The 27,534-nt window shown below is 32.7% G+C and overlaps 1 protein-coding gene across 4 annotated transcripts in view; it reads left to right on the top strand.

The window, feature by feature from the left end:
* NRXN1 (neurexin 1) overlaps nucleotides 1–27,534 on the top strand; it is a 2,027,363-nt gene that overhangs the window by 1,858,731 nt on the left and 141,098 nt on the right. For 3 of the 4 annotated variants that reach the window (XM_053712207.1, XM_053712206.1, XM_053712209.1), the window contains 2 exons: nucleotides 8,328–8,417; nucleotides 9,698–10,017. In XM_053712207.1, coding sequence (XP_053568182.1) covers nucleotides 8,328–8,417; nucleotides 9,698–10,017 — 410 coding nt within the window. The remainder of the gene's footprint in view (nucleotides 1–8,327; nucleotides 8,418–9,697; nucleotides 10,018–27,534) is intronic. The other variant, XM_053712208.1, reaches the window with a different exon arrangement.

The following is a 27,534-nucleotide window of genomic DNA, read 5'->3' on the forward strand; positions in this document are numbered from 1 at the left end:
AGGTAGTATTGGTTCCATTTATTAAACTGCAAACAGAGCTTTGGTTCCTTCATGTGAGCCTGAACATCAGGTTATGAAGCAATGGTCATAACCACCCAGTATTGATCCATCCAAGATGATTGACAATCATACCTAAGCAAATAACATGCCTGTATCTGAAGCACTATATGGTAGCAGTTTATGACAGCATAAGTATTTGTTTAACGTACAACATATAACCATATAGTGCTCTGGACATGTGCAAATTATTGAACAGACTACCTCCTTTTCAACAAATGATACAAAAAGGATGAAGTAAATTGTATAATAAACATAAATTGGAAAAAAAATGTATCCTCTATCTGAATCAGGAGTTAAAGGGATATGAAACCTAATTTTTTTCAGTCGTGCAATTTTAAGCAACTTTCTAATGTACTTCTATTGGCTAATTTGATTAATTCTCTTAATATCCTTTGCTGAAAAGCATATCTATATAGGCTCAGTAGCTGCTGATTGGTGGCTGCACATATATACTTTGTGAGATTGGCTAACCCATGTGCATTGCTATTTCTTCAACAGGGGATATCTAAAGAATTAAGCAAATTAGATAATAAAAGTAAATTGGAATGTTGTTTAAAATTGTATTCTCTATCTGAATCATGGAAATCAGTTTAATTTCCCTTTAAATATTCTGGGCTAGATTACAAGTGGAACAGTAGTTTGTGCTTACATTCAATCATTAAAAACAATAGAATCATTTTGTTTTTTGCTCTCTGCGATTTGCGTTAATATTACGAGTTGAAGTAAAAAGTTTGTGCTCTCGCGTTCACAAAGTTGTAGTAACAAATAGACTTTGAGAAGTTGTGAATGCAAAATCACATTTCCCATAGACTTCAATTGAGCTTAAATAGTTGGGAAAACCCCCCCACATGTTGCGAAAACATGATTGTGGTTATTTAAAAGCACAATATAAAAAGATAATATAGCATATTTCATAATCTAATGTTCTGCACATGGCTGAAAATAATCTATTTATATACAGTATATCTAGTGGATTTTTTGCACAAATATATATTTATACTTTATTAAATATATATACACTTTATTAAATATCAATATATCATATTCAAATTTTAATACTTAGAAAGAAAAATGTAAAATGAACATTTTATTACCTCTCTGTCACAGCCCCCACTGAGAGCACTATTTCATCTAAACCTTGTTTACATGTTTTTTTGTTTTTTTTGTAAGAAGAACTTAAGTTCAGAAATGTTCAGCATGGGAGGGGATAACATAGGCAAACTCATTTATTTCAAATGAGAAAATAAAGATGAAGAAGCTATATGTAAACAATTGAATGCGCTCCAGTAGGTAAAATGAATAATTGGGAACAGATTAAAGGGGGAAAAATATTAGAGTATACTGTCACTTTAAATAAATAAATATATGACAGGGAAGACAGACTAATGGATTAAAGGGCCCTGCCCCCATGATGAATTTACAATCTAAGCAATAAAAACATATCAACACTTTATTTTACAGTCTCAAAGCTTTTCATGTTCAAAGAACTTCAACCCAAGAAATTCCTTCATTATTCTGTGTGTGATTCCCATAATCATAAGATATTTTATTACATTTACAGCAGCTTGAGCATCTTTCATTTGAAGAACTAGACTTTCTATAGTAGCAATAAAATACTCTTATAAGTTAAAAGTTATTATTTTTCACTATTTCTTAAACCGTTACCAATGAGTGAACCACATGGTTAAATTTGCTCACTTTAGGTGCATAACATAGCTCTTCAGAAGGACATTTCTAGTATTCCAATCAGAAGTGGCATATGTATGTATGTTCCAATCTGTTTACGTTAATCCTATAGAGACAAATAAGCATTTGTTTAATAAAACTAAATATTTTAATTGGTGGAAAAGTAAATGCACTCGCCGTTCGAGTAATAAAAACCATTTCACCGCTCACAACAAAACTTTGACTTCTGCTTTATTTTCACAGTCAGATTCTAAACAGCCAAGGTGATTTCTACTTGACAAAAAAAAAAAGATGTCTTCAATTAAGGTTTAAGCACATCAGCTGTTAAGTTTGAAATCAGACTTGACAAGTATATATATTGCCAAATTCCAAGCCCTTAAAATCTTTGTAGAATTGAACATCAAACAAGATATTTGATATGAAATATGATAGAAAAGAAATAGGTTAATTTGTCCACAGTACTGTGCCTTTACTTTTAGTATAGCATTTTTATTTTATCTAAATTAAAACAAAAACCCTATAAAAAGTATCAAAACATAACTCCATTTAATACTTCAGAATATTTCTGCTGCATTCTTTGTTATTTAGAAATTTTCATTTTCCCCCATTTATTAAAAAATAATTTGAATAGACTTAGATATTGGGTAAGCTTTAAAAATAGTGACATACAAACACAGCACCCATCAGTTGGTAACTAAATATTTTAATATATATTAAGCTGCAAAATGTTGTCTGTGTATTACATCAACTAAAAACTACATGCAATAAAGTGCCATCTGCCAAAAGAGTACTAAGCCATGTGTTCAAATAAAATTATTTATGTTTAATCTAAAACATTTTTTTATATCTAGTTCAAGGGACAGTCTAGTCACAATTAAATGTTCATGATTCAGAAGGAACATGCCATTTTGAACAACTTTCTTATTTACTTTCATCATCGAATTTGCTTTGTTATCTTGATTTTCTTTATTGAAAGCTAAATCTAGGTAGGCTCATATGCTAATTTCTATTCCCTTGAAGGTCACCTCTTATCTCAGTGCATTGTCACATCTTGACAGCGCTAGTTCATATGTGTCATACAGATAAAATTGTGCTCACTCCCATGGAGTTATTTATTAGTCAGCACTGATTGGCTAAAAGAAAGTCTGTCAAAATAACTGAAATAAGGGGGCAGTCTGCTGAGGCTTATATAGAAGGTAATCGCTGAGGTAAAAAGTATATTAATATAAGTGTGTTGGTTATGCAAAACTTGGGTATGTGTAATAAAGGGATTATCAATCTATTTAAACTATAAAAATAAGTAGCTTGTCCCTTTAACTAAATCTCATTTAATGTTAGGTGCAATCAGTTTCAGTATCTCTTGCAGCCAAAGGGTTAAATAATTGAACATGGCGTTAAATTATTGCGCCATAGTTATGCCTCCTCTTTGAACTGAGCAGTCAGAAAAGAATACCCAAAATCTGTTGTAAAGTAAGTGTTTCCAATGCAATACAGGTATTGTGGAATGAATAGAATGTGTGTTGATTATTACCATACTTTGAAAAAACAGGAAGTTCCTGTATTTTTTTAACCTTAAAATTTCTATTTCAAATGTATGTAGAAACAACTAAATTCTTTTAGGCACCAGCAATCCATTTGTACTTGGAATGAATGTGCATTTTTTTATCATTGTTTAACCCTAATGGAACAACATAATCACGTTAAACATTTAATAAATAGTCAGCAGACCTAACGTTGCTGACCTGTCATTGCAATCATCTATAGCTCTTTGTGGAAAAACAAAAATATTGGAAGGGTTTTTTTTAATATACAGATTAAATTATGAACCTTCCTCCAAAGACTTTGTACAATGATACTATTTGTAATGATAATTTTTTGACACTTCACCACGGAAATTGTATTAAAAGCAAGTCCAAATACACAGATGATAGATTTCAGGTGGCATTTTCTTTGTAGTCTCTAGGACCCAGGCCAGATTTGGCTTGGAACCACTCAGATACAATCCAAGACCGAATTTGTGTTGGCACCTGAGTGATGAAAAGCCTTCAAATGCTCATGTAACCATCCATCAAATAGAGCAGATGCAGGCTTTGTTATTACAATCAGTGGTGTTGCAACTAGTGTTTGAAAAAAGATAAATGCTGACCCCTCTTAAGCTATATACTTTATTGCCAGAATTTTTTTGCTTGTATTTATTTATTGTTGCTGTTGTATTTTTTTTTTTTTTTTTTAAATATTATAAAAACAAGGGAGTGATAACTGCATTGGAACAGACAGATTGGATTGTTAACTGTTAAAAATGTGTGCATAAAAAAAATGATAAAAAGTATATTTTAAGCCCATTACATTATTTTTGAGTTTAATGATTCTTATTAATATCCATCTTTTAGTTATGTGATACTAAATAGATCATTGTATAGAACATCTGCATATTTTTCACCCAAAAATGTCAGTTATTGGTGTTTGTACTGGAACAGGGTATTCTGGGTAAGGAAATAAAAGCAAGCTTCGCAGTTCTTGTCTTTTTGCTTCCAGTGTTTATTTTAAACATAAACCCCCTCCAACAAGTGAACTGTTACTCCAGGCAGCTCTAAAACATTGAATACACAAATATCAGTCCAGTAGTCCAGTCAAACTTTTTATTTTTGTTATTTTGATACAACAGGGTCCAACATTAAAATATGCAACATTTCAATCTCATTGAGAACTTATTCATGTTTCATTGTGAGATCAAATCGTTGCATATTTTAATGGATGCCCCTATTATATCAAAATAAAGGTAAGTTTTAATTAAAAAGGTTGGTATTTGTGTATGGAGTGGTGCAGTGTCTGGCAAGCACAGTCAATGCCAAACAAGGAAGAATTCTGGCTAGTGCTGTCTTTGAGCAGTGAAATACAGCTCTAAAGCATATAAGAGTTAGAAGAATATAGCAAGAGAAATCACACATGGACAGCTGTTTCAATCATGTTAGAGCTCAATAGCATATTAATTCATTTCTATTTACTGCGTAGAGAAGCTGGTATAGGGCATCCAAACCAGTCTCAAAATAAGTTATGATGAAGAAAAAGTTGATGAAAGAAAAACCTCCACTGAGAGTGAAGTGATACACAACGGATAACTGTATAACATATCTGCACATTTTTCCACAGAAAACCTTATTTATCAGTGACTCCACTGATGCAGGAGATTCTTAGTAATATGCAAATTAATATGAAAATGAAAAGAATTTTTAAAGCCAATCCCCCTATTACTAATTTCACTTTTAATCTTTATATGTTACTTTTTACACTTTAAACTTTAGTTCCCACTTGACTGTTCTTTTAGTTTTTTTTTTTTTCTACAAATTCGTTCAGAAATTTCAACCTTGTTATTTAATATTGGGCCTTAAATTTCAACTTGATACCCAGCAGTAATCTTATTGATAAATGCACTGCAGTTCTAATCCCTAAAGCACTCCACTGTCAACCTTTATATCTTTGTAATATAAATTATTCTTATAGATGGATTTACTTTAGTCAGTACTGCATCCACTCAACTAATCTAGAGTCCTACTCAAGCAATGAAGTTTATAAAATAGTGCCAAATGCCAACAGTACTCAATAACCTTATCTTCCTCCTTATATCATAAAACATCTATTGTTGTAGGCATACATGCATACCTATAATTGTCTTACAAAATTCATCTTTATTTTCTAAAATCTAATATTTGGTCTCCAGTTTAAATTATTTTGCAAGTCTGTTGCAGTTTAAAAAATCATAGCTGTTGCACATTAAAGGGACATTAAACAGTCTAATATGGTAATATAAAATGATAAACAGTATTTATATATATATATATATATATATATATATATATATATATATATATATATATATATATATATATATATAAAAACTCTACAATATACTTTAATTATTTATTTTGTTATTTCATTTTATTAAATTTTGAGCATTTCAGTTTCAGTTGCAAATGGAAGCGTAGAACACTGTTATATTCCACCCAGCCATTGGCTGCACACTCTAGTGACCTATTTATAACTAATTGGCTACAGCAGAGAAAGTAACCTAAGTTACAATATGGCAACTCCCTTTGTTTTATAGAAATTTATTTTTTTACACTTATTTTGTCAATATTTAAGCTAATGAAACTTTAAAAATACATCTACCTGTTATTCTCAGACTAATATTTTCTTTGAATTCATCATTCTATCTAGCATTTATTTAGTGTTTAATATGCCTTTAATATGCAAAAAAGCACACAATATAAATTTGAGTGCCTTTTTGTGTGTAAAAATTATATAGAATTATATAAATGTGATATAAAAAATCTTTCTCTAAAGAGAAATATGTCTCTTTTGTGCCATGGCTATTCAACTCTAACATAATATTTACATAAATTTAATTCACCATGAGGGTTCCATTTATTAAGCTGTATATGCAGGTTTGGAGCCCTTGATTGCAACAGCAATATAAGAAGCACCAGTTCTAAGACCACTGCTTTATTACATCTCTGCAACTTTAGAAGTGGCATAGTTTAATCTTCCTTGACTGATTTATCTGGGATGATTGACAACCCTTGCTCTTGTGCAATTGGAAACACAGGCAGTTGCTTGTTTAATGTTAAATTCAAACTGCAAATGTTGCTTCTTAAGCTGCAAATTTGGAAGGAGAGGTTCCCTTTTTGGGAACCTTTTCAGCCTCCTGTTTGCTATGTGGGGATTAACTTTACTTTCTATGCAGGTAGGGTTATACACATGGTTAATGTATTTTTTTACCAATACAGTACATTCGCACTATTTATATATTTTTAACATTTAACTCCAATCCTTAGACAATAAGCACTGCAAGTATATTCACAGTTCACAGGTTCCTGTATAATATAGGAGTGAAGTGCTTGACTAAAATTTCAGCTCAGCTAATCTCATAGAGTCCAAATACTCCCAGGTCAATCACTTTTGTGATGAAGCCTCATGGCCTTTATTTTATGAAGCCTTAGGGGGTTTTATGAAGCTGTAGGGGCCTCATCTGAATGACTTAAGAATTAATTTGTCGACCTCTGCATGCATCAATTTAAAGTTCTCACTTTAATGTACTTTAACACATGAAAGATGTTACAGACACTTCCACGTCCCTTTAATGTAGATACATGTGACTAATACTGCAAGGACTTCGTTTTATTTTATGATTGACAGAACAAAGGGTAAGTTCCATAGCCTTTAAATGAAGGATATGTTGTTACGAGTTCTTTTTTTAAAAATTTCAAAGTCCTCTTCAGTGCAACTACTTAATTAAAAGAGAATAAACTAGAAAGTAGGTAGAAAAAGAAATATCATTTTCTACTAACACAAGTTCATTTGCCTTTTATGTAGTAAGATGTCTTTTTTTCCTGAGTAATTACCTGACTGTGCCTAATCACTGTTGAATTGAGAAAAGACAAAAATTAATGTTTTATAATCCTTACCAATTTTGCATTTGACTTTCTTGACATGATAAAATGCATATGAATGATCAGTTGCTTTTCAATCAAAGTGAAAGTTTAATGGATTTTAAGATAAGATATTTAGATAATAGTCTTTATTTATTGATTGTGGGAAAAAAAACAATGGCCTTGTAGTTGCAATATTGACTTTTCAAAGTGCTTGTGAGATCATTCCTTACACCTGCTAAAAATAAGCTAATTTGACAACTTTAGAACTTTTCCAAGTCATCACAAAGAATAGGACATAATCCTGCTGTCCTTGAGTGACCTTCATAATTTCTTGTATGCCTTTTTCTTGTAAAATGGACTTTAAATTGTTGTGTATTTAGCACAATGTTTTAACAAAATGAAAAGTACATCTAAATTTTTATTTTGCAATAAATAAAAGTCCAGTATTATTCTTTAGAATTACTACTTAAAGTTGAAATGAAAATTAATTAGGATGATGATCGTTGAATTTAGGTCATTGCCTAAATACTACAGAGATAACTTTTGTCAAATCCTTATTCCATAAACAATGTATAGTTTAAATAATATTTATTCTATATAACATGCAATGCATTTGTACCATGTGATTTTTTGAATCTTATGGATGAAAATTATTTTTTCCTAAGTAGTAATTTAATTTTTCTACTGTGTTAAATCGATGCATTGATGGTAACATCCAGAATAAGGTTTAAGATCTGTCGTTTTCTTAATGACTAACCTGGATCAAGAAGTTGGATGTATCCTGCTAAATTAAATATGTTACGTCTGAACTTGTTTAACTAGATAATAACAAATATCAAAAAATTATTATTTCATGTAAATCCATTATATGATGGTTAAATATGTTTTTGGGTCTGTCTATAACATAATTTAATAACCTAGTTCAAGTGCAGATTTCTAATTTTCAATTAACATAAGAATAATTTTGTTTGCTAAAATAAAATAAATGATTGAATGAACAGTCTGAAACATGATATGTTGTAGGTACAATTTTTTAAAAATCCAAATTTCAAAAAGTCATGTGGCAACTGTATAGCTCAAGCTTTAAGTATTAACTTTTAACCTTTGACCTTACAGATTTTAACCAATGAAATGTCTCTTTAAACTTTAAAGGAAACAATGATAACGAACGCCTGGCGATTGCTAGACAGCGAATTCCATATCGACTTGGTCGAGTAGTTGATGATTGGCTACTCGACAAAGGTAAAAAACATTGATTAAAACTTCAAATAAAAATAATTTGAACATAACCAATTAGTATTTCATTGTAACCATAATAAATCTAAAACAAATAAAAAAATTTGTAAAACTAAATTAAAACAATTTAAACAGTTAAATGTAGACAGTAATATTTGCATACGATGTCTAATAATTTTCGTACCTTTTTAGAAACATCAGATATTTAATAATCGTACCCTTTTAACTTAAGGTTAAAGGGACTGGAAATATAATCCACTAACCCATTCTATGAAGGTACTCACAGATAACCTTAACCAAACATGCTAAATCTTTCATATCCTCTATTTCCTGTTCCAGCATCTAAATTATTAACTAAAATATGTGTAGATTTTCATTTCATTCTTCCGGTCAAGAAAAAAAAATATCTTGGTTTAAACTATAGGTATCCTAAATAGTGGGCAATATGAATTGCCAATCAAAAAATTAAGTCCCTTTAGCATTTGCATCCTTTCAAGATTTTTTTTTTTTTAACAGAACATAAATAAAACAGTATTTAAAATGTGTGCATGCTATTCATGAGCAGAAACCAAACTGCTTAAAATGTATCTGTGCTTTGATAATTCTGGTAATGTTTTTAGGATTTCTTTGTTTAATGAAATTGTGCCATGATTTCACCATTGGTATGTGTATCATTATGGTAGTTGCTTTTTTTTTACATTAGAAAGCTTATATTTTATTTGATAGTTTTGCTGAATGCCAATCAAAGTGCTTTTAATGCTCACTGCATAAATAGTTTATTTTGTTGTAGAGAAGCAAAAAAAATGCTATAGAAAAAAATGCTTACTGTTCAGTGATAAGAATCATGATATAAGTACATGTATAGAGTTATCTTCAAAATGTTTGGTTTCCAAACATTTTTAATATGTTTCATATTGTATTGGTCTACACACAACATCATGCTCCTTTTCTAGCATATTAAGTTCTAAGCTTTATATACAACATTCCTTCATGGACCAAAAACAAAAAGAATAAAATGTACAGGTTTTATTTTGGTTTTCATCTGACAAATGTATTTGAAAACATTGATTGGCCTTTGAGCAAAGAAAATCATTCAAAATTTCAAAACTTGAATGAGAGATATGCATATCACTGTCACCTCATTCAAAGCAATGAATTATGGGACTAATGGCTACCTCATAATTTATTGCACTCATTTTTCATGTCATAAAAATCTGTTGTACATTTGTTTAGAATATACAGTTCACAATCAACATTTTTGCATGTATGTAATATTATTTTTACAGGACGTCAACTGACAATCTTCAATAGCCAAGCAACAATTAAAATCGGTGGCAAGGACCGGGGACACCCATTTCAAGGTCAACTTACAGGTCTATACTACAATGGCTTGAAAGTTCTGAACATGGCAGCTGAAAATGATCCTAACATTGTGATAGAAGGAAATGTCAGACTTGTTGGTGATGTGCCTTCATCTATGACCACGGAGTCAACTGCTACAGCCATGCAGTCTGAAATGTCAACATCGATAATGGAAACCACTACAACACTGGCTACTGGCACACAAAGAAGAGGCAAAATACCTACAAAAGAGCCCATTGGTCAGGTTAGTGAACCCTCACAATTTGATAATTTTAGTGGAAGTCTAGGTGGATTTGAGTAAAAAAAAAAAAAAGAGTTTCTGTGAAGTTTGCTTTTATTCTACAGTAGGAAGGGATACTACTATATACATGTAAGAGAATCTGATTATTATTAGGATGGTGTGAAGTGCAATCTATAATGTTTAGTAGAACTAAATATATATTTTACTAGAAAAAAATTTGGACATATTTTTAAAAGAGAATAAAATACTAGTGTTGTTCTGTGTCCTAATATTTTAGTATGTGCTGGTGAGATCTTAAATGAAACACATTTTCTGTTCTGGGATATTTTTTCACATTACATTTCAGACATATAGGGACAAGTTCTAAAAAACTTGCCCTCATACTGTAGAGTGAAATAAACTCCTGACCCTAACATACGCTAAACTGACTTAACTCTCTAGAAAAAAACCTGAGCCTTGAAGTCCCAGTTTACCCTAAAGGGTCAGTCAATGTTCTTATTAATGGTACATAACTATGCACTATGTGCAGAAATATGTAACAATAACCAGGCGTGCCTGTAAAAAAAGGAGACGTATTAATCATTTAACCCCCCAAAACTTTACCTACCTTACCTTCCTCTTTTTCTGCTCGTCTGTTTTTTTTTTTTTTTTCAAAAGAGCGTGCCGTCTAATCACAGCTCGACCAGTCCCTCCTTTGAATTAAATGTAGCATGTTCTTGTGCTGGGTAAATTAACCGACAGCTTTACAGCAATAAAGGGAAGGTAAGTAAAGTTTTTTGGGTTAAGTCTAATTTTTTTTACAGGCACCACTAGGTTAATGTTACATAGTGCAATTATGTAACATTAATAAGAAAGTTGACTGGGCCTTAAATTAGCATTTGCATCTAATGTTGAATACATGTCTTTGTCATTAAGTGTTATTAGTGCAGTGTATACTTTCAAACTCACTAGCATACATTTGGTGAGATAAAACAGGATAGAATAAGGATAAAATGCTTAGAGAATATGATAAAATCTGTGAGAGAACTTTAGACATGCCCAAGGAAGACCCTTGCTTTTTAGTTTGATTTTTAACTTTTTATTTTAAAAATATACTGAACATATTTTTCATTGTGTACATTTAATATTATTTGTTGTCTGCATATTTCTAATATGAATTATAATGCAAATTAGTAAAATACTTCTTAATAAATACTTGAGGATTTTTATTCATAGTCTCAAAATGATTATTTTAAAACTGTTAAAACATATTAAAAAGGTAAAGAATACCTCTTGGCGAGATACACACATCTCAATGTAAAATTTGTATTTCTAGAATGAAGTGAATGCATCATAATATTATAAGATATTAAAAAATAGTCTACCCTGAGTGGAGAACTTTAAAGAACTGGGCCCATTAGAGACTTAGGGGGAGATTTACCAAGCTGCAAATAGTGCTATCTCCCCACATAGTTTTCGGCTCGCCGGTATCTAAAGTTAAGAAGCAGCGGTCATAAGACAGCTGCTCCTTAACTCATTCACCACCTTTTAGGTGGAGGACTGCAATCATCCCGATCAGAGATGATCGGGATGGTTGACACCCCCTGCTAGCGGCCGATTGACCATGAATGTGCAGGGGGCGGCATTGTACAAGCATTTTTTGTGAAATTCTTGTGCAATTTTAAATGCAGACACCCTATGCAGTCGGCATTTAGTGATGCAGGGTGGACATGATTCGCTATAGCGAATCATGTCCGTCCGGGGTTTGATAAATAGACCCCATACTGTATCACTAAACTGTAACTGTATACAGTTCTTCCATACTGTTCAAATTTCCATACTTTTCAAATTTCCAAAAGATCTCTGGCACTTCCAACTGAATTCCAAATGTCTTCCAATCTGCAATGCTTATGTAGCAGGTTTTGATTGGCCAAAGCTTTAAAGTAAGTCATTGTAGTTTTGCATTTGGAGAACAGTTGAAAAACATCTGAAATTGCTGATGTAAGTGCACATTGGCACTTTCAAATGGATGAGGAAGGATATTTTTCATAAAGGTAATGTATAATACTAAAACATTAATGTTTACTTTTTTTTAAAAATGTATTGAAACCTAAGAAGATTTCTCACTGTAGGATATATAGCTTTTCTCTAAAGTTCTTTAATTTTATTAAATGTGAAATTATATTCCAGGAGAGAATATGTGTCTAAGATTGTTTAATGTTTTATATGTATTGCACTGTATACACCATATTTTTCGAATAAATGAGGCAAATCAAAAGATTAGAAGTGTACAGTGCAGTATGCTGACACAAACGTACAGATTATTCAAGTCTTATAGGTACTTTGGTATGCAGTCTGTGAACGGTCCAGTGATAAATGGCATGTCTTGTCATCTCTTTGTGGCTTTTTATCAACCTTATGCACTTCCAGGAAGCTGTTTTACAAGTGGCTTCCAACCTTACAAAAATAAAATAAATAAAAAACATTGCTGGACATACTGTTGATAAGCAATGCTCTGAAACACATCAATTCTGCATGTCTGCAGAAGGGTGAGTGCACGGTACCTTATCTTCTCATTTTGTTCATCAACAAATCCTACTATATCCAGCAGCTTTTTCAAAATTGCTATTTTAGTTATTATAAGAAAGAGCACACAAATGTCTGTGGGGTGCAGCATTCCAGTAAAGTGTTTTTTTTTTTAATTTCACTTCATACCTTACAAACTATATAAAGATGTACAAAATATATCCACCTAGCAATACTGTGTTATATTTAAAACATCTTTTTATTGATATGTGTAAAATGAAAACTTTAATATTAGCTAGTGGTGTTGTTTATAGGGATGGATGAATGTCAGATATAACATTTCAATAATAAACTAAATGTTTCCTTTACTTATTTGAATGTTTTATATAATCAGGTATTGCTTTTTTAATTAACGTTATTTAGAATGTAACATTAATTTATGGAAAATAGCATTCTATATATATATATATATATATATATATATATATTAAAAAATACTTTCAATTTGTAAATATTAGAATGTTTCAATATTTTGCATGTGTGATTTTAAATCAAGTATTACATTTGATTTATAACAATTATTGCCTTAATTACAAGTAGAGCAGAATTTTGTGTGAGACTTTCTAGTGTAAATTGCACTTTTTTGAAGCTGCTAACATGAGTATATCACAAGCATCTGTGCGTTTGTATTACAAGTTGAAAGTAACATTTTCTAGCTAGTATGTTAGTGTCGTTCGAGAGCAACTTACCAGAGTTCAAAGTAAACCGTGATTCTCATTCTAAAGTTGCCTGAAACCTACCAGTTACACCTTATACAGGTGGATGTCCGGGTGCATGTGCGTCATTTACCTGGAAAAGATATGGCAGCAGAAAGCACTATGGGAAAAAGGAAGGCCAGCGGAGGCAGTGTTATGCTCTGGGCAATGTGCTGCTGGGAAACCTTGGGTCCTGGCATTCATGTGGATGTTACTTTGACACATAACACCTAACTAGAGATAGTTTCAGACCACGTACACCCCTTCATGGCAATGGTGTTCCCTGATGACCCGGTGGCCTCTTTCAGCAGGATAATGCACCCTGCAACACTGCAACAATTGTTAAGGAATCATTTGACAAAGGGTTCAAGGTATTGCCTCTGCCTCCAAATTCCCCAGATCTCAAGCATCTGTGGGATGTGCTGGAACAACAAATTAGATCCATGGAGGCCCCACGAGCAACTTGCAGGACTTAAAGGACACGTTCAGAGGTCTTGTGGAGTCCATGGGACCTATTTAACAAGGTGTGGATGGACATGATCCGATATTGCAGATCATGCCTGCCGCACATCAATAAATGCAGACAGCATATGTTGTCGGCATTTATCATTGCACCAGCAGTTCTTGTTAACTGCTGGTGCAACGCAGCCCCCTGCAGATTTGTGGCCAATTGGCCACTAGCAGAGGGTGTCAATCAACCTGATCATATTGTATCCGGTTGATTTCTTGCAGCAGCTCACCAGAAACACAGGGCTTCAAGCTCCATACAGAGCTTGATAAATATGCCCCCATGCCTCAATGCATCAGAGCTGTTTTGGCAGCATGAGTGGGACCTAAATGATATTAGGCAGATGGTTTTAATGTCATGGCTGATCACTGTATAGAGATAAGCTCACCCTGCAAACTCATCTGGTTAGATGTGGTTGTGGATTAAATGAGCAGAGACAACTATTTTTTTATACAAAATATACCCAAAGGAAATCTTTTTTTATCAATTTTAAACTCTGCCGCTGGTAAGTCTTGTTATCTCACGTTCATGCTGGCAAGGTGACAATATGTTTTTAAATGCATGACTTGTTTTACAGGTTCTAGTGGTTGTGTTTGCTGTGCTTCTTGCAGTAGCGTTTGTGCTCCACTTTAAATCTAGGCCTATATCAGCTACATTAAAAATTACAATTAATACATAGAATAATAAGTTTTGTTTGAAAAATGAGAGAATATTAAGGGATCATTTAGAATGAATTTATATGGCAAACATTTGCAGTTTTGAGGAATATGCCAACACATTTCTCTTTCCTGAATTGCTTTTCAAATTTTATGGATTGTAATAAACCATGCATGCAATTCATTTTTTAAAACACTCAGTAGAATAACAAAGTGATATAATTAGCTACAGCACAAAAAAAACTGTTTATTGAAAGCTGTCTTTAAAGCTTGATCTTGCTATAAAGTCAAGCGCTCTTTTTATTCACTTGACCTTGGATGTCTGTGAAACCTTTTATTGGAACAACATTTTGAGAGGGCAAGATTTTGAACTTCAAAAGAATTTAAGATCTGAAAGATCTTTTTTTTTTCCATTTCCTATGCAAAATTATACAAAAGAACTGCTGGCAAAAAAATAAGAAAATAAATCTGCAACATTCTAATAGTGGGTAGGGATGGGCTAATGTGTTTATATTCGAATTTGAATGTTAGAACAAATTTTATTGTAGAAATTTGATTTACATAATCGAATGTTGACAAGAATGAAATTTCGAATGTAACTTTTGATTTAAAAAATACTATTCAGAAGTTCAATAGTAAATTGATACATAATAGATACACATATATCAATTTGAATGTTTCAAATTCGAATATTACATTTAAATAAAGCATTAGAAATACTATTTCACGTATATAAATTAAAAATTTTCTAATTCAAATATTGCATAATTCGAATACATGAAATGAATGTTACAATGTTGTACAAACATTCGAAATTTAAAACGAATGAACGAATGTGTTAAAATTTGTTTCCTTTTTCGAATGTTGCAAAACATTCACCCATCTCTAATAGTGGGTTAATTTTAATGTCTATCACATTTCTTTTGTTTTAACACCCTATATACAATCCTTTTTCTGAGTAGCTTTGTCTAGCAGCCATTAATATTATTCCACAGAATAAACCTACATAGAAACAGAAAATAACTCAATCAGGGAATGAATAAAAATGTAATAGCTTGTTCTGTAGCTGTCCCACTCTGAACAAGAAATTTGCCAACCCCCATTTTTTGTGTTTCATCAGGGAGATGACCTGATTTTGACATTTTTTAATATCCCTCCAGTGAAATGACCCTGTTACGCAAAATTAACCCCACATGCTTTCACACTGTAATAACCTCTAATAATTAAGCCCCTGTGTGTTTCATCCTTGTAGGATAGCCCTCCTAATAGATCTCCTGCCTCTTTGATCCTTTCCCCTTTGCAACTACCTGCACTATAACCACCTCCCTGCAATAAAAAAATGTAAAACAAAATTGTTTCTTGTATAGTTGAGGAAATTCTTTCATCATTCTCTACCACATTTGCAGAAACAACTCATGTAACATTTCACCCCCTCCTATTGGTAAAATATTAATGAACATTCATGTTTGTTGATCAGATTAATTTATAAGAATAGGAGGTATAGTTTTGCAATTGATCCAGCAGATTCACAGTCCTTATTGATTCATCTGAATAACCAACAAGGATTAGATATCTTGCATGGGGAGCATGTGGGGGATTTATTTAGTGTATAATCTGAGTAATAATAGTGGGTGATCATTTAGGGTTATTGCAAATTAGGTATCTTGAAGGCACTGGGTAAGTGGTGGCTAGCTAAAGGGCCACAAAAGTTAAAATTAAAGTTTAATGATTCAGATAACACATGTGATCTTAACAAATTTTCCAATTTATCAAAACGTGCACATTACTTTTATGCACACTTTCGAAGGTTCCATTTCCTACAGTATATATTTATCTGCATTTTGTAATGGCTGTCACATGATACAGAAGGAAGGAAATTGGACAAACTTTGAAATTTCACAGAAAATATTATACTGCTCATTTCAATAGTAAAGAAAGTGTTATTGCATTATTTTCTCATGTATTTGTTGATTATTCAAATCTACTGTATATAGTGGTCCTTTAATTGTGCTGGACAGAGGTTATTCTTAAGGTAAATTTTATTAGTAGAAAGTTATGGTAAAGTTGATTTTGGGTTGGAAAGACACAGAAATAATGGTTTGGTTTAATTTGTTGAAGTAGGGTTTGCTTGATATGGAGGATGACCACTTTTTGTTACTCTGTGGTTTAGCTATCTAAAAGCTGCTTTATAGCAGGTAAAATGAGTCTTGCTCAAAAAGGGTGCTGTGGGGGAGCATAGTCACCTGCTGCACAAAATAAAATTAGTCACAAGTTCCTGCCGTGTGAGATTAATTCATAGAAAAAGTAATAGCTGTTGCTTTTATTTAAGAACAATACAAGAGCTGATCAACTTCTGTGTGGCATATTCACTTACCTGCCACAAAATAAAGTAAAAATCAATAGAGCTGTAGCTAGATCACTAATAATTGTGTCTCACATATGATCTTTTTTGGTCCAATAAAGGGCAAGATTACAAATGACTGAAGATCTCTCGTAAGGGTTAGGAGAAAGATAAAAGTTGCACAAAACACAACAAAAATACATTAAAATATACTGTTACACTTGCATAAACAATATCTGATAAAATATTCATATATTTTTTTATATATAAGGAATAAAATCTAAATGGTATATGGCCATGTAATTGACTGCAGATGGATATATATATATATATATATATATATATAGATAAAGAACCACCAACCTGCACAACGAAGCGCTCCAAATCATCCACCCGGTGTATAGTGTAGAGTGAGCGGCTCTGTAGGAGGAAGGGCGGGACTCCAGTTCCTCACTGGTAGGCTGCAGCAGCTGATTTTCAGAGTGTCTGTTTAACACGCTGTTGATAACATAAATCCAAAAATAGAAAAAAAAAAGCGTTCAAAGCCCACGATGAGTAAAAAGTGCAAAAGTTTATTGGGACACTAAAAACATAAGAATCCTATAAAGGACATATTTGTAATCCAGGTTAAAGTGCAGGTGCATAGAGCAGACGTGTTTCGTGCTCAAACAGCACTTGTTCACTGATTGAGTGAACAAGTTCTGTTTGAGCACGAAACATGTCTGCTCTATGTACCTGCACTTTAACCTGGATTACAAATATGTCCTTTATACGATTCTTATGTTTTTAGTGTCCCAATAAACTTTTGCACTTTTTACTCATCGTGGGCTTTGAGCGTTTTTTTTTCTATTTTTGGATTTATATATATATATTGTGTGTGTGTGTGTGTGTGTGTGTCTAAATAATACATCTACAATAATATTTTATAATGTGTTTCACTGTGTAATTACTGTATATATTTAACATTTCAATGTTCTTCACAAATGGGAAACTTGTATTTTTATTTTAAATACATATTTCTATAAATTTATAGTTATAGATATATATTTTACATTAACATTATCAGATATTTATAGAAATATATATTTAATAATAACAATTGTGAAGAACATAGGAATGTAAAATATGTGTAATACGCTTCAGGTTTTGGGCTTTAGGTCCAACACGGTGTCAGGTTAGCACACATGAAGAATTTGTTAACTTAAGAAGTGTTATGGAAATATTAAATATCATTAATAATTATTATAGATACTGTTTTTTTTCTAACACTCCACACCCACTCACTTTATATCCTTAAAACTTCTTTGTATAGTTATGTTTTAAAAAATTAAAGATGCTACTTTTTGTTAAATTAAAAAAGGAACAATTGGGGGCAATTGGGAACATTTTTAAAATGATCTATGGTTAATTTTTGGAGTGCTAATTGCTATTTATCGTGTGCCTGTAAACAGGCAAATTAGCACGCCACTTACACTCTAGCCCTAAATGTATTCATATTTGTTTTAGCAAAAGTGCAGTGCAGTTGAAACTTTTCAAATGTTATTGCATAGCAAAAGGAAAATTCCTTTTCAATCTCATTTTGGCAAGATCACACCGTTTAATAAAAGGTGTTGATCTTTGTGAGAAGATTGGTCACTCTCGCACTGTTTGTTCACAGCATGCAGGATTTTACAACATTTTTGTTGCCTCAGTGCCACTGCTACAATGAACACCCTTTGTTTTTGCAAAACCTATTTTTATGTGTTGTATTTTCAAAATGTACTTTAGAAAAGAAAAGTCAGAACAAGAATTTTGTGTTCCCACGAAAATCCAAACTTTTTCTTTCATGATTCAGATAGAACATCCAATTTGAAGCAACTTTCCAATTTATTCTATTATTATTTTCTATTGTCTTTTTGTAGTATATTTTGTGGAAAACCAGGGACATGTCCAGCACACTATTTGTCAGCAATTCTGCAAAAACGTTATCCATTTGCAAGAGCACTATATGGCAGCACTATTTCCTGCCCTGTAGTGCTCCAGATGCCTACCTAGGTATCTCTTCAACACAGAATAATCATGAGAAAAAAGCAAAATTTATAAAAGTAAATTGAAAATGTTTTCATTAATTGTTTTTTTCTGTCTGAATGACAATAAAAAGTTTTGGGTTTTACATCCCTTTAAACAACTTGATTAATGACAGTTTTTTTGTTTGTTTGTTTTTTAACTACAGTGACTTAGTACTCAACATTTTTTTTGTGTGTGATTCAGATAGAGCATACAATTTTAAACAATTTTCCAATGATATTCAATTATCAAATGTACTTCACTATTTTGGTATTACCGCACTACTGGGAGCTAGCTAAGCACTTTGGTAAATATATTATGAGTAGCACGCTAACTGTTGTGTGCAAGTGATAAGTGGTATATTATGGCTCTCTTTGCATGTCAGACATAGGGCTCCATGTACGAAGCAGCAAAAGCTGCTCCAGAGCCTTTGCGGGGCAGGTTCGCATATGCAAGCCTGCTTCCCGCAATGTAAGAAGCAGCGGTCATTAGACCGCTGCTTCCTACACCCTACGCCACCTCTTAGGTGGTGAAGCAAAATCACAGAGAGCTCGCTCACTCTCGGTGATTGACAGCCCCTTCAGTCGCGTGATTGGTCGCACAATTGAAGGGGCGGGCATTACACACTCCTATGAGTGTGTAATGATACATACGGGCAAGCGGATCAATAGATCCGCTGCCCGTGTGTAGCGGAGGCAGGCGGACAGCTTCGCGAGTTAAGAAGCTGTCCGCCCGCCTCTTAGTACATGGCGCCCATAGCGTGTGCATTATATGTTCTTTATATATATATATATATATATATATATATATATATATATATATATGTTCTATGTATTTATAAATAGATATTCCTTATTATATCTGTATATACACTGGCTTTCAAAAGTTTTGGGTGACTTAGACATTTCATTGTTTTGCATAAAAACATACATGAAATGTGTTTGAATAGGAAATATAGTCATTGACAAGGACTTTTAAGTGAAATAATAATTGAGTCCTTCAATCTTTATTTTCGTCAGCCTTGCAGACCTTTGGCATTCTAGTTGTCAATTTGTTGAGGTAATCGGAAGAGATTACATTCATGCTTCCTGAAACAAATTCCATGAGTTGTATTGGCTTGATGGGTACTTCTAACATGCAATAAAGCTTCTCCTGCCATAGCTTAATAGGGTTGAGATCTTGTAACTGTGCTAGCCACTCTATTAAAGACAGAGTAACAGCTGACTGCTTCTTCCCTAAATAGTTCTTGCATAGTTTAGAGCTGTGCTTTGGGTAATAGTCCTGTTGTAGGAGGAAATTGGCTTCAATCAAGTGCCTTCCACATGTTGCAAAATGGAGTGATAGCCTTTCTTCTTCATGTTTCCTTTTACCATGTGTAAATCTCCTACGTTACCAACACCAAAGCACCCCTAGACCATCACATTGCTTCCACCATGTTGGAAAGATGGTGTCAAGCACTCCTCCAGCATATTTATGTGTTTATATAGTATTGTTAGGATTATTATTATTTTTCTTTTTATTCCGCCAAGCTTTTTATTCAATTGCCCATAACTGCTTAACTGTTTGTGCAAAGCTCTTGAAATCAGGTATGCTGGTACAGCCTATTGCTCTGCTACATCTCATGCAAAATTGAACTCATAGGTCCCATGTTCTGGCAGCCATATTGCTTTTTGCGACAAATTTCGACAAACGCTTAAAAATCTTTAGCTCTGGAACTGCTTATGTTACAACTTTAAAACTATGACCTAGATTTGCTATTGCTCAAAAGAAGTGCCTTGGTCACATGATGTGGCAGACATCTTATATTTTGCGAAAATCTTCAAATATCTTCTTCTCTTAAAGCATTTTGTGCAATGTTGCGCAATTTTGCACATATACTCCTTGCAAGGTCCTCTACCAAGTTTGTTCAAACTGCGATTTTTCCATAATCAACATGGCTGCCGTGAGACGTTAACCTTTTTATCGACATTTAATTGCGTAAATTTGCACTTTGTGCATTAATTTTACAATATTTAACAATATTACAGTGTAAGAGACACATGATGTATATATATATATATATATATATATATATACATGATTATGTATAGGTATAGATATATACAGATATATACAGGAATATCTATTAACAAATACATAGAACATATTCTGCTATGTGCAGAACAATGGAATATGAAATATTTACACTAAATACATAGTTAAAGCCTTTATTAAACATTAATATTGATAATAAATATTCTTTTACATGTTTTCATCTACTTAACGGTAAAGGGCTCCAATTCGCTTATATATATACTGTATATATATATATATACTGTATATACATATGTATGTGTTTATATGCGTATATATATATATCTGTAAATACATATTTACACATATAAATATTTAGAGATGTATATATATATATATATATATATATATATGCTAAAGCCCTTTGCCTGCCTTTTTTATCATGTTTACTTTCAACTCAAAATACGAGCGGTAAGCCTGATGAGCACAAAGCCTTGAGACATACCACTTATAGCTTGGGCGCAAACAATTGCGCTCCACTCATAATCTGGCCCATAATATGCTTTTCTGAAAAAAGAACAGTATGAAATTATTGTAAAAATATCTGTAGCTATAATCTACAATTTCAGTATTTATCATAAATATTTCCGTTTTATAATTTCATTGATAACACATTGCAGGATAAAATAACATGCTTACTGTAGAAGAATGTAACCTAGATTATATTAGGATATAATATATTATTACAGAAATCAAATTAATTACTGACCCAAATCTGGAAACATTTTAAGTAGATGTAATTTATAAGTTAAAAACAGGCATAGCTGTCATTTACAACTAACTGCTCCTATAAATGGTTCATGAAGAATGGTTAATTTATACCAAAAAAATAAAAAATTCTGTCATGGTGTTTTGTTTTCTTCAATCAAACCGAAGCTTTCAATGATAACATTGAGCCACTTAAACTACAATTCCAATACACCCTGGAGGGATTGCATGTTTTGGAACAATAAAAACAGATTTTCGGCCAAGCAGAATTAAATTGGTTCCATTTTAAATAGAAAATCCTTAGCATGGATAGTAAATCTGGAGGGCAAAATGTGAGTATAGGATGCATTTCTTTTCTGTTTATACTGAAGCAGAGACTTTGATGTAGATTCATCAAAATATTCTCACGAAAGTCTCTGTTTATGCCCTGCAACCAAAATAAAATAAAGGCCAGCATCTAAAAACACCACATAGTTCCTTACAGTCAATTTCCCTTTCATGGTAAATATTTTTATTGTCCTTTCTATTAAAGTGACCTCAATTTACCATGTTTTCATATAGCATATTTTTATTTTCTGTTGTTTAGTTTGTAGTAACTTTATTGTAAAGTAAAAAAGACTTACAGAGGTTTTTATTTCTATAACTCTACTTAATAATTTAATCTATCTACTGTATCTATCTATCTATCTATCTATCTATCTATCTATCTATCTATCTATCTATTATCTATCAATCATCTAAATACACAGTAGTGCATTTTAAACCTTTTAGAAAAAATTTTTGTACTATACGTCACTAACAAAATGTCTATCTATCTTTCTATCACATAAAAACATATTTTAAATATTTAAACTTTCTATCTATGTATGTATATATCTATCTTTCATTTTTATAAGTGCATACAAAAAAAAACATTTTAAATACACAATAATAATACATTTTAAACATTTTAGATGCATTTTTAGTAATACACTTCTCTAACAAAATGCCAAAATTGCATCATCAAAGGGATAAAGAAGAACAATCGGGTAGATTACGAGTTTTGCGTTAACAGGAGTGCGGTGCTAATGAGCAGTTTATGCTCACCGCTCACTTACAGACAGCGCTGGTATTACGGGTTTTTAGAAACCTGGCGTTAACCGCAAAAAAGTGAGCGTAGAGCAAAATTTTGCTCCACATCTCACCTCAATACCAGCACAGCTTACGTTAGCGGTGAGCTGGCTGAACGTGCTCATGCACAATTTCCCCATAGGAATCAATGTGGGAGAGCCGGCTGAAAAAAAACTTAACACCTGCAAAAAAGCAGGGTTTAGCTCTTAACGCAGCCCCATTGATTCCTATGGGGAAATAAAATGTATGTCTACACCTAACACCCTAACATGAACCCAGAGTCTAAACACCCCTAATCTTACACTTATTAACCCCTAATCTGCCGCCCCCGACATCACTGACAACTACATTATATTATTAACCCCTAATCTGCCGCTCCGGACACCGCCGCCACTATAATAAATATATTAACCCCTAAACCGCTGCACTCCCGCATCGCAAACACAAGTTAAATCTTAACCTCTAATCTTCTGTCCTTAACATCACAGACACCTTCCTACATTTATTAACCCCTAATCTGCCGCACCAATGTCGCCGCAACTATAATAAACATATTAACCCCTAAATCTAAGTCTAACCCTAACCCTAACACCCCCTAACTTAAATATAATTAAAAGAAATCTAAATAAATGTAACCATAATTAACTAAATAATTCCTATTTAAAACTAAATACTTACCTATAAAATAAACCCTAAGCTAGCTACAATATAACTAATAGTTACATTGTAGCTAGTTTAGGGTTTATTTTTATTTTACAGGCAAGTTTGTATTTATTTTAACTAGGTAGAATAGTTACTAAATAGTTATTAACTATTTAATAAACTACCTAGTTAAAGTAAATACAAAAGCACCTGTAAAATAAAACCTAACCTAAGTTACAATTACACTACACTATAATTAAATTATTTCCCTAAATTAAATACAATTAAATAAAATTATCTAAAGTACAAAAAAGCAAACACTAAATTACAGAAAATAATAAACAAATTACAACATTTTTAAACTAATTACACCTAATCTAATCCCCCTAACAAAATAAAAAAGCTCCCCCAAAATAAAAAAAGCCCTACCCTACACTAAATTACAAATAGCCCTTAAAAGGGCCTTTTGCAGGGCATTGCCCCAAAGTAATCAGCTATTTTACCTGTAAAAAAAATTACAAATCCCCCCAACATTAAAACCCACCACCCACACAACCAACCCTACTCTAAAACCCACCCAATCCTCCCTTAAAAAAAACCTAACACTAACCCTTTGAAGATCATCAGGCTTCACAGGAGAGGGTCTACTGCTCAGTTTTTGGAAGACTCGTAATATCGGCGCTATGCAAGTCCCATTGAAAAAATAGGATACGCAATTGACGTAAGTGGATTTGTGGTATTTCCAAAAAAGTGAGCGGTACACCTGTACCTGTAAGACTCGTAATACCAGCGGGCATTAAAAAGCAGCGTTGGGACCAGCCAACACTGCTTTTTAAGCCTAACACAAAACTTGTAATCTAGCCGAATATTTATGTGGGCTTGAAGTAAATTAACATACCAGAATACCAGGGTGAAAACATTTTAAAGAAGAACCAATCTGGACTTGCTACTGGACAGAACAAGACTAGCCACTATCATTTAGTTAGCAAAATTATTATGCAGTATATTATTGTATTACTCTGATTTGGCCATCACACACTTTTCAAAGTAAATTACAGGAAAATGGAGCAAAATAAATAATTAAAATATATTTTTAAAAAGTATTATTATTTTTCATATTTTTTAATATTATAATCTCAAACTTGAGTTCAAGATTTTCAAACAGCATACAAAGGATTGTAATAGAGCCCATTGGCTGATATAAAGTATGTTAAAATAATTATTTATACAAACTGAACAATACTGTAAAAAAGTTTTTAATTATACTTTAAATGCATTGATATGAATTGCATTATTAATTTATGTCTCTGTTCTGGCACGTATGAAACAGCAAAAGAAAAGGTAAATGCATATATATATATATATATATATATATATATATATATATATATATATATATATATATAAAATGTATATTTTTATATATATATATATATATATATACTGTGTGTATATATATATATATATATATATATATATATATACTGTATATATTATACATATACATACAGAGAGAAGTCCACTCACAGGAACGAACAACTGGCTCAATACCATTGTTAGCCTGTTCTATGGCGATTTACCACCTGGGTGCAGTTTTTTAGCCCAGTAATGCTTTTCACAGAGAAGAAAAAGGGGCAACCAGACATGGACTCCTTGCTCAGTGTGCTTAGAGGAATATGGCTACACCTCACTGACGAGGCCCAATGAAGGCCAAAATGATCATCTGGGGTTGCTGTGTTCCTTGTTCAAAGAGGAATTGCCTGGTATTTCGGCGCAGGACTGACCATTATAGGCGGGATCAGACTGATATACTACAGGAAAGTTCTTCTCTGTGAAAGGCATTACTGGGCTAAAAGAGCCTGCACCCAGGTGGTAAATCGCCATAGAACAGGCTAACAATAGTATTGAGCCAGTTGTTCATTCCTGTGAGTGTGCTTCTCTCTGTGTGTATTTAGTCTCCCTATGGGAAAAAGGGGAAACCAGACGTGGGCTCCTTGCTCAGTGTGCTTAGAGGAATATGGCTACACCTCACTGACGAGGCCCAATGAAGGCTGAAACGATCGTCTGAGGTTGCTGTTTTCCTTGTTCAAAGAGGAATTGCCTGGTATTTCGGCGCTGGTCTGACCGTAATAGGCGGAACCGGATTTATATACTACAGGAAAGTTCTTCTCTGTGAAAAGCATTACTGGGCTAAAAGAAGCTGCACCCAGGTGGTAAATTGCCATAGAACAGGCTAACAATAGTATTGAGCCAGTTGTTCGTTCCTGTGAGTGTGCTTCTCTCTGTGTGTATTTAGTCTCCCTGTGGGAAAAAGGGGAAACCAGACGTGGACTCCTTGCTCAGTGTGTTTAGTGGAATATGGCTACACCTCACTGACGAGGCCCAATGAAGGACGAAACGATTGTCTGGGGCTTCTGTGTTCCTTGTTCAAGGAGGAATTGCCTGGTATTTCGGCGCTGGACTGACCGTAATAGGCGGGATCAGACTGATATACTACAGGAAAGTTCTTCTCTGTGAAAAGCATTACTGGGCTAAAAGAAGCTGCACCCAGCTGGTAAGTCGCTATAGAACAGACTAACAATAGTATTGAGCCAGTTGTTCGTTCCTGTGAGTGTGCTTCTCTGTGTGTGTATATATATATATATATATATATATATATATATATATAAACCAAAATATGTATATGTTATCATATATATATTATTTTAGACCAGATGAATCATTGCAGCTTATAAGTCCTCAGCTGCTTATAAATATTTATATAGTTATTCATCCTGTTTTAATATATTAAATATTTCTTCACAAATCAATGCATTTGCCCAGCTGAAACTTTTTCTCTTTTAATCTCAGTTTATATCCACAAGAGCTTCCATTACCCTGTAATGAGGGAATTTTCTTTCTTTTCTTAGCAATTGTATGTTTTTCAATAGTCAATTCATTTGTAACAATGTACAGTAAATATTTCTGATCTCATTATGTTTTTGCATTTCAATAAAAAATATGCAGTACAACGATAGTCATAAAGAAGAAACTATTCAAAAAACAACTTACAAAAGATGTGATAATAGTAATTGCTTGCATCTTTACAATCTTTCAAGGCAGTTAATTGGTAATACTGTTTCCTATGGCTAATATATAAATATGTATTTTTTAAAACTTCAAGCTTAAATTTTAAGCTTGATATTTTTCAGCAATTCAGAAACATGGTTTTAAGATATTTGCACTTGAAAGTAATTTTTTTAAAAGAAATGGAATGATAACAATGCTATTTTTGTAAAATGTATGTGCGTATGTTTTATATTAAATTAACATAACTAGATAACTGTATTGAAATATAATAACTAGATAAGTGTATTGAAATATTATGACCTCTATTTAGGATGCTGTGGATGCACCTTTGGATCCTTTACGGTGCTTATGTGAGCCTACAACTGCAAGTTAAGAAGCTGCAATCATAAGAATTTTCACTATTTTTTTCATTCATCAGAAATATGATAAATAAGCATACCCTTTAAAGAATCATTTAATAAATAAATACCACAAAAATAAAATTGTAAAACCATTCATGTAGTGAAAACTATTATTTCAAAGGCAGGAAAGGTTATTATGCTTTCATACTTTTCAATAATCCTGCAATGTCAATTTTGCTTTTTGTCAATCCTGACCCTATGGATAAAAAAACCCGAAACAATTATGCTGCTGCCTGCTTGTAGCAGTAGTACTAGCTACTACTTCAACTTTTTCCCATTGCTCATCTCATTGATTATCTTGTTCCCTCAAGACATTGTCCATAGAAAATGGCCGGTTGATCAATTTTTGTTAGCAAACAACGTCATGAGTGAATATTTCAAGTTAACCCATTTTTTTGTGTGACAAACAATTTTGTCTACACACAAATTTATAAAACTGAGCCTTGTGTTTCTGCTCAGCACAGAGTACAAATAACCTAGTACACCATATCTTATTATGTAGCCACCATATTTTATTCATGACAGTATCCCTTTAATCAGGTTGTTAGGTTGTTAAGTGGAAACCCAAGGCAGTAAACTACATGATGTTCTTTTACAGATAACCCTATCTCTTAAGCTCCATATGGAAGATGTGAAAACAAGCATTAACACAAATATAAGCTAACTACATTAACCCTTTGGATGTATGCTACTGTCCTTTCTTGCC

The sequence above is a fragment of the Bombina bombina genome, chromosome 4 (assembly GCF_027579735.1).
Source record: "Bombina bombina isolate aBomBom1 chromosome 4, aBomBom1.pri, whole genome shotgun sequence".
Classification (NCBI taxonomy): domain Eukaryota; kingdom Metazoa; phylum Chordata; class Amphibia; order Anura; family Bombinatoridae; genus Bombina; species Bombina bombina.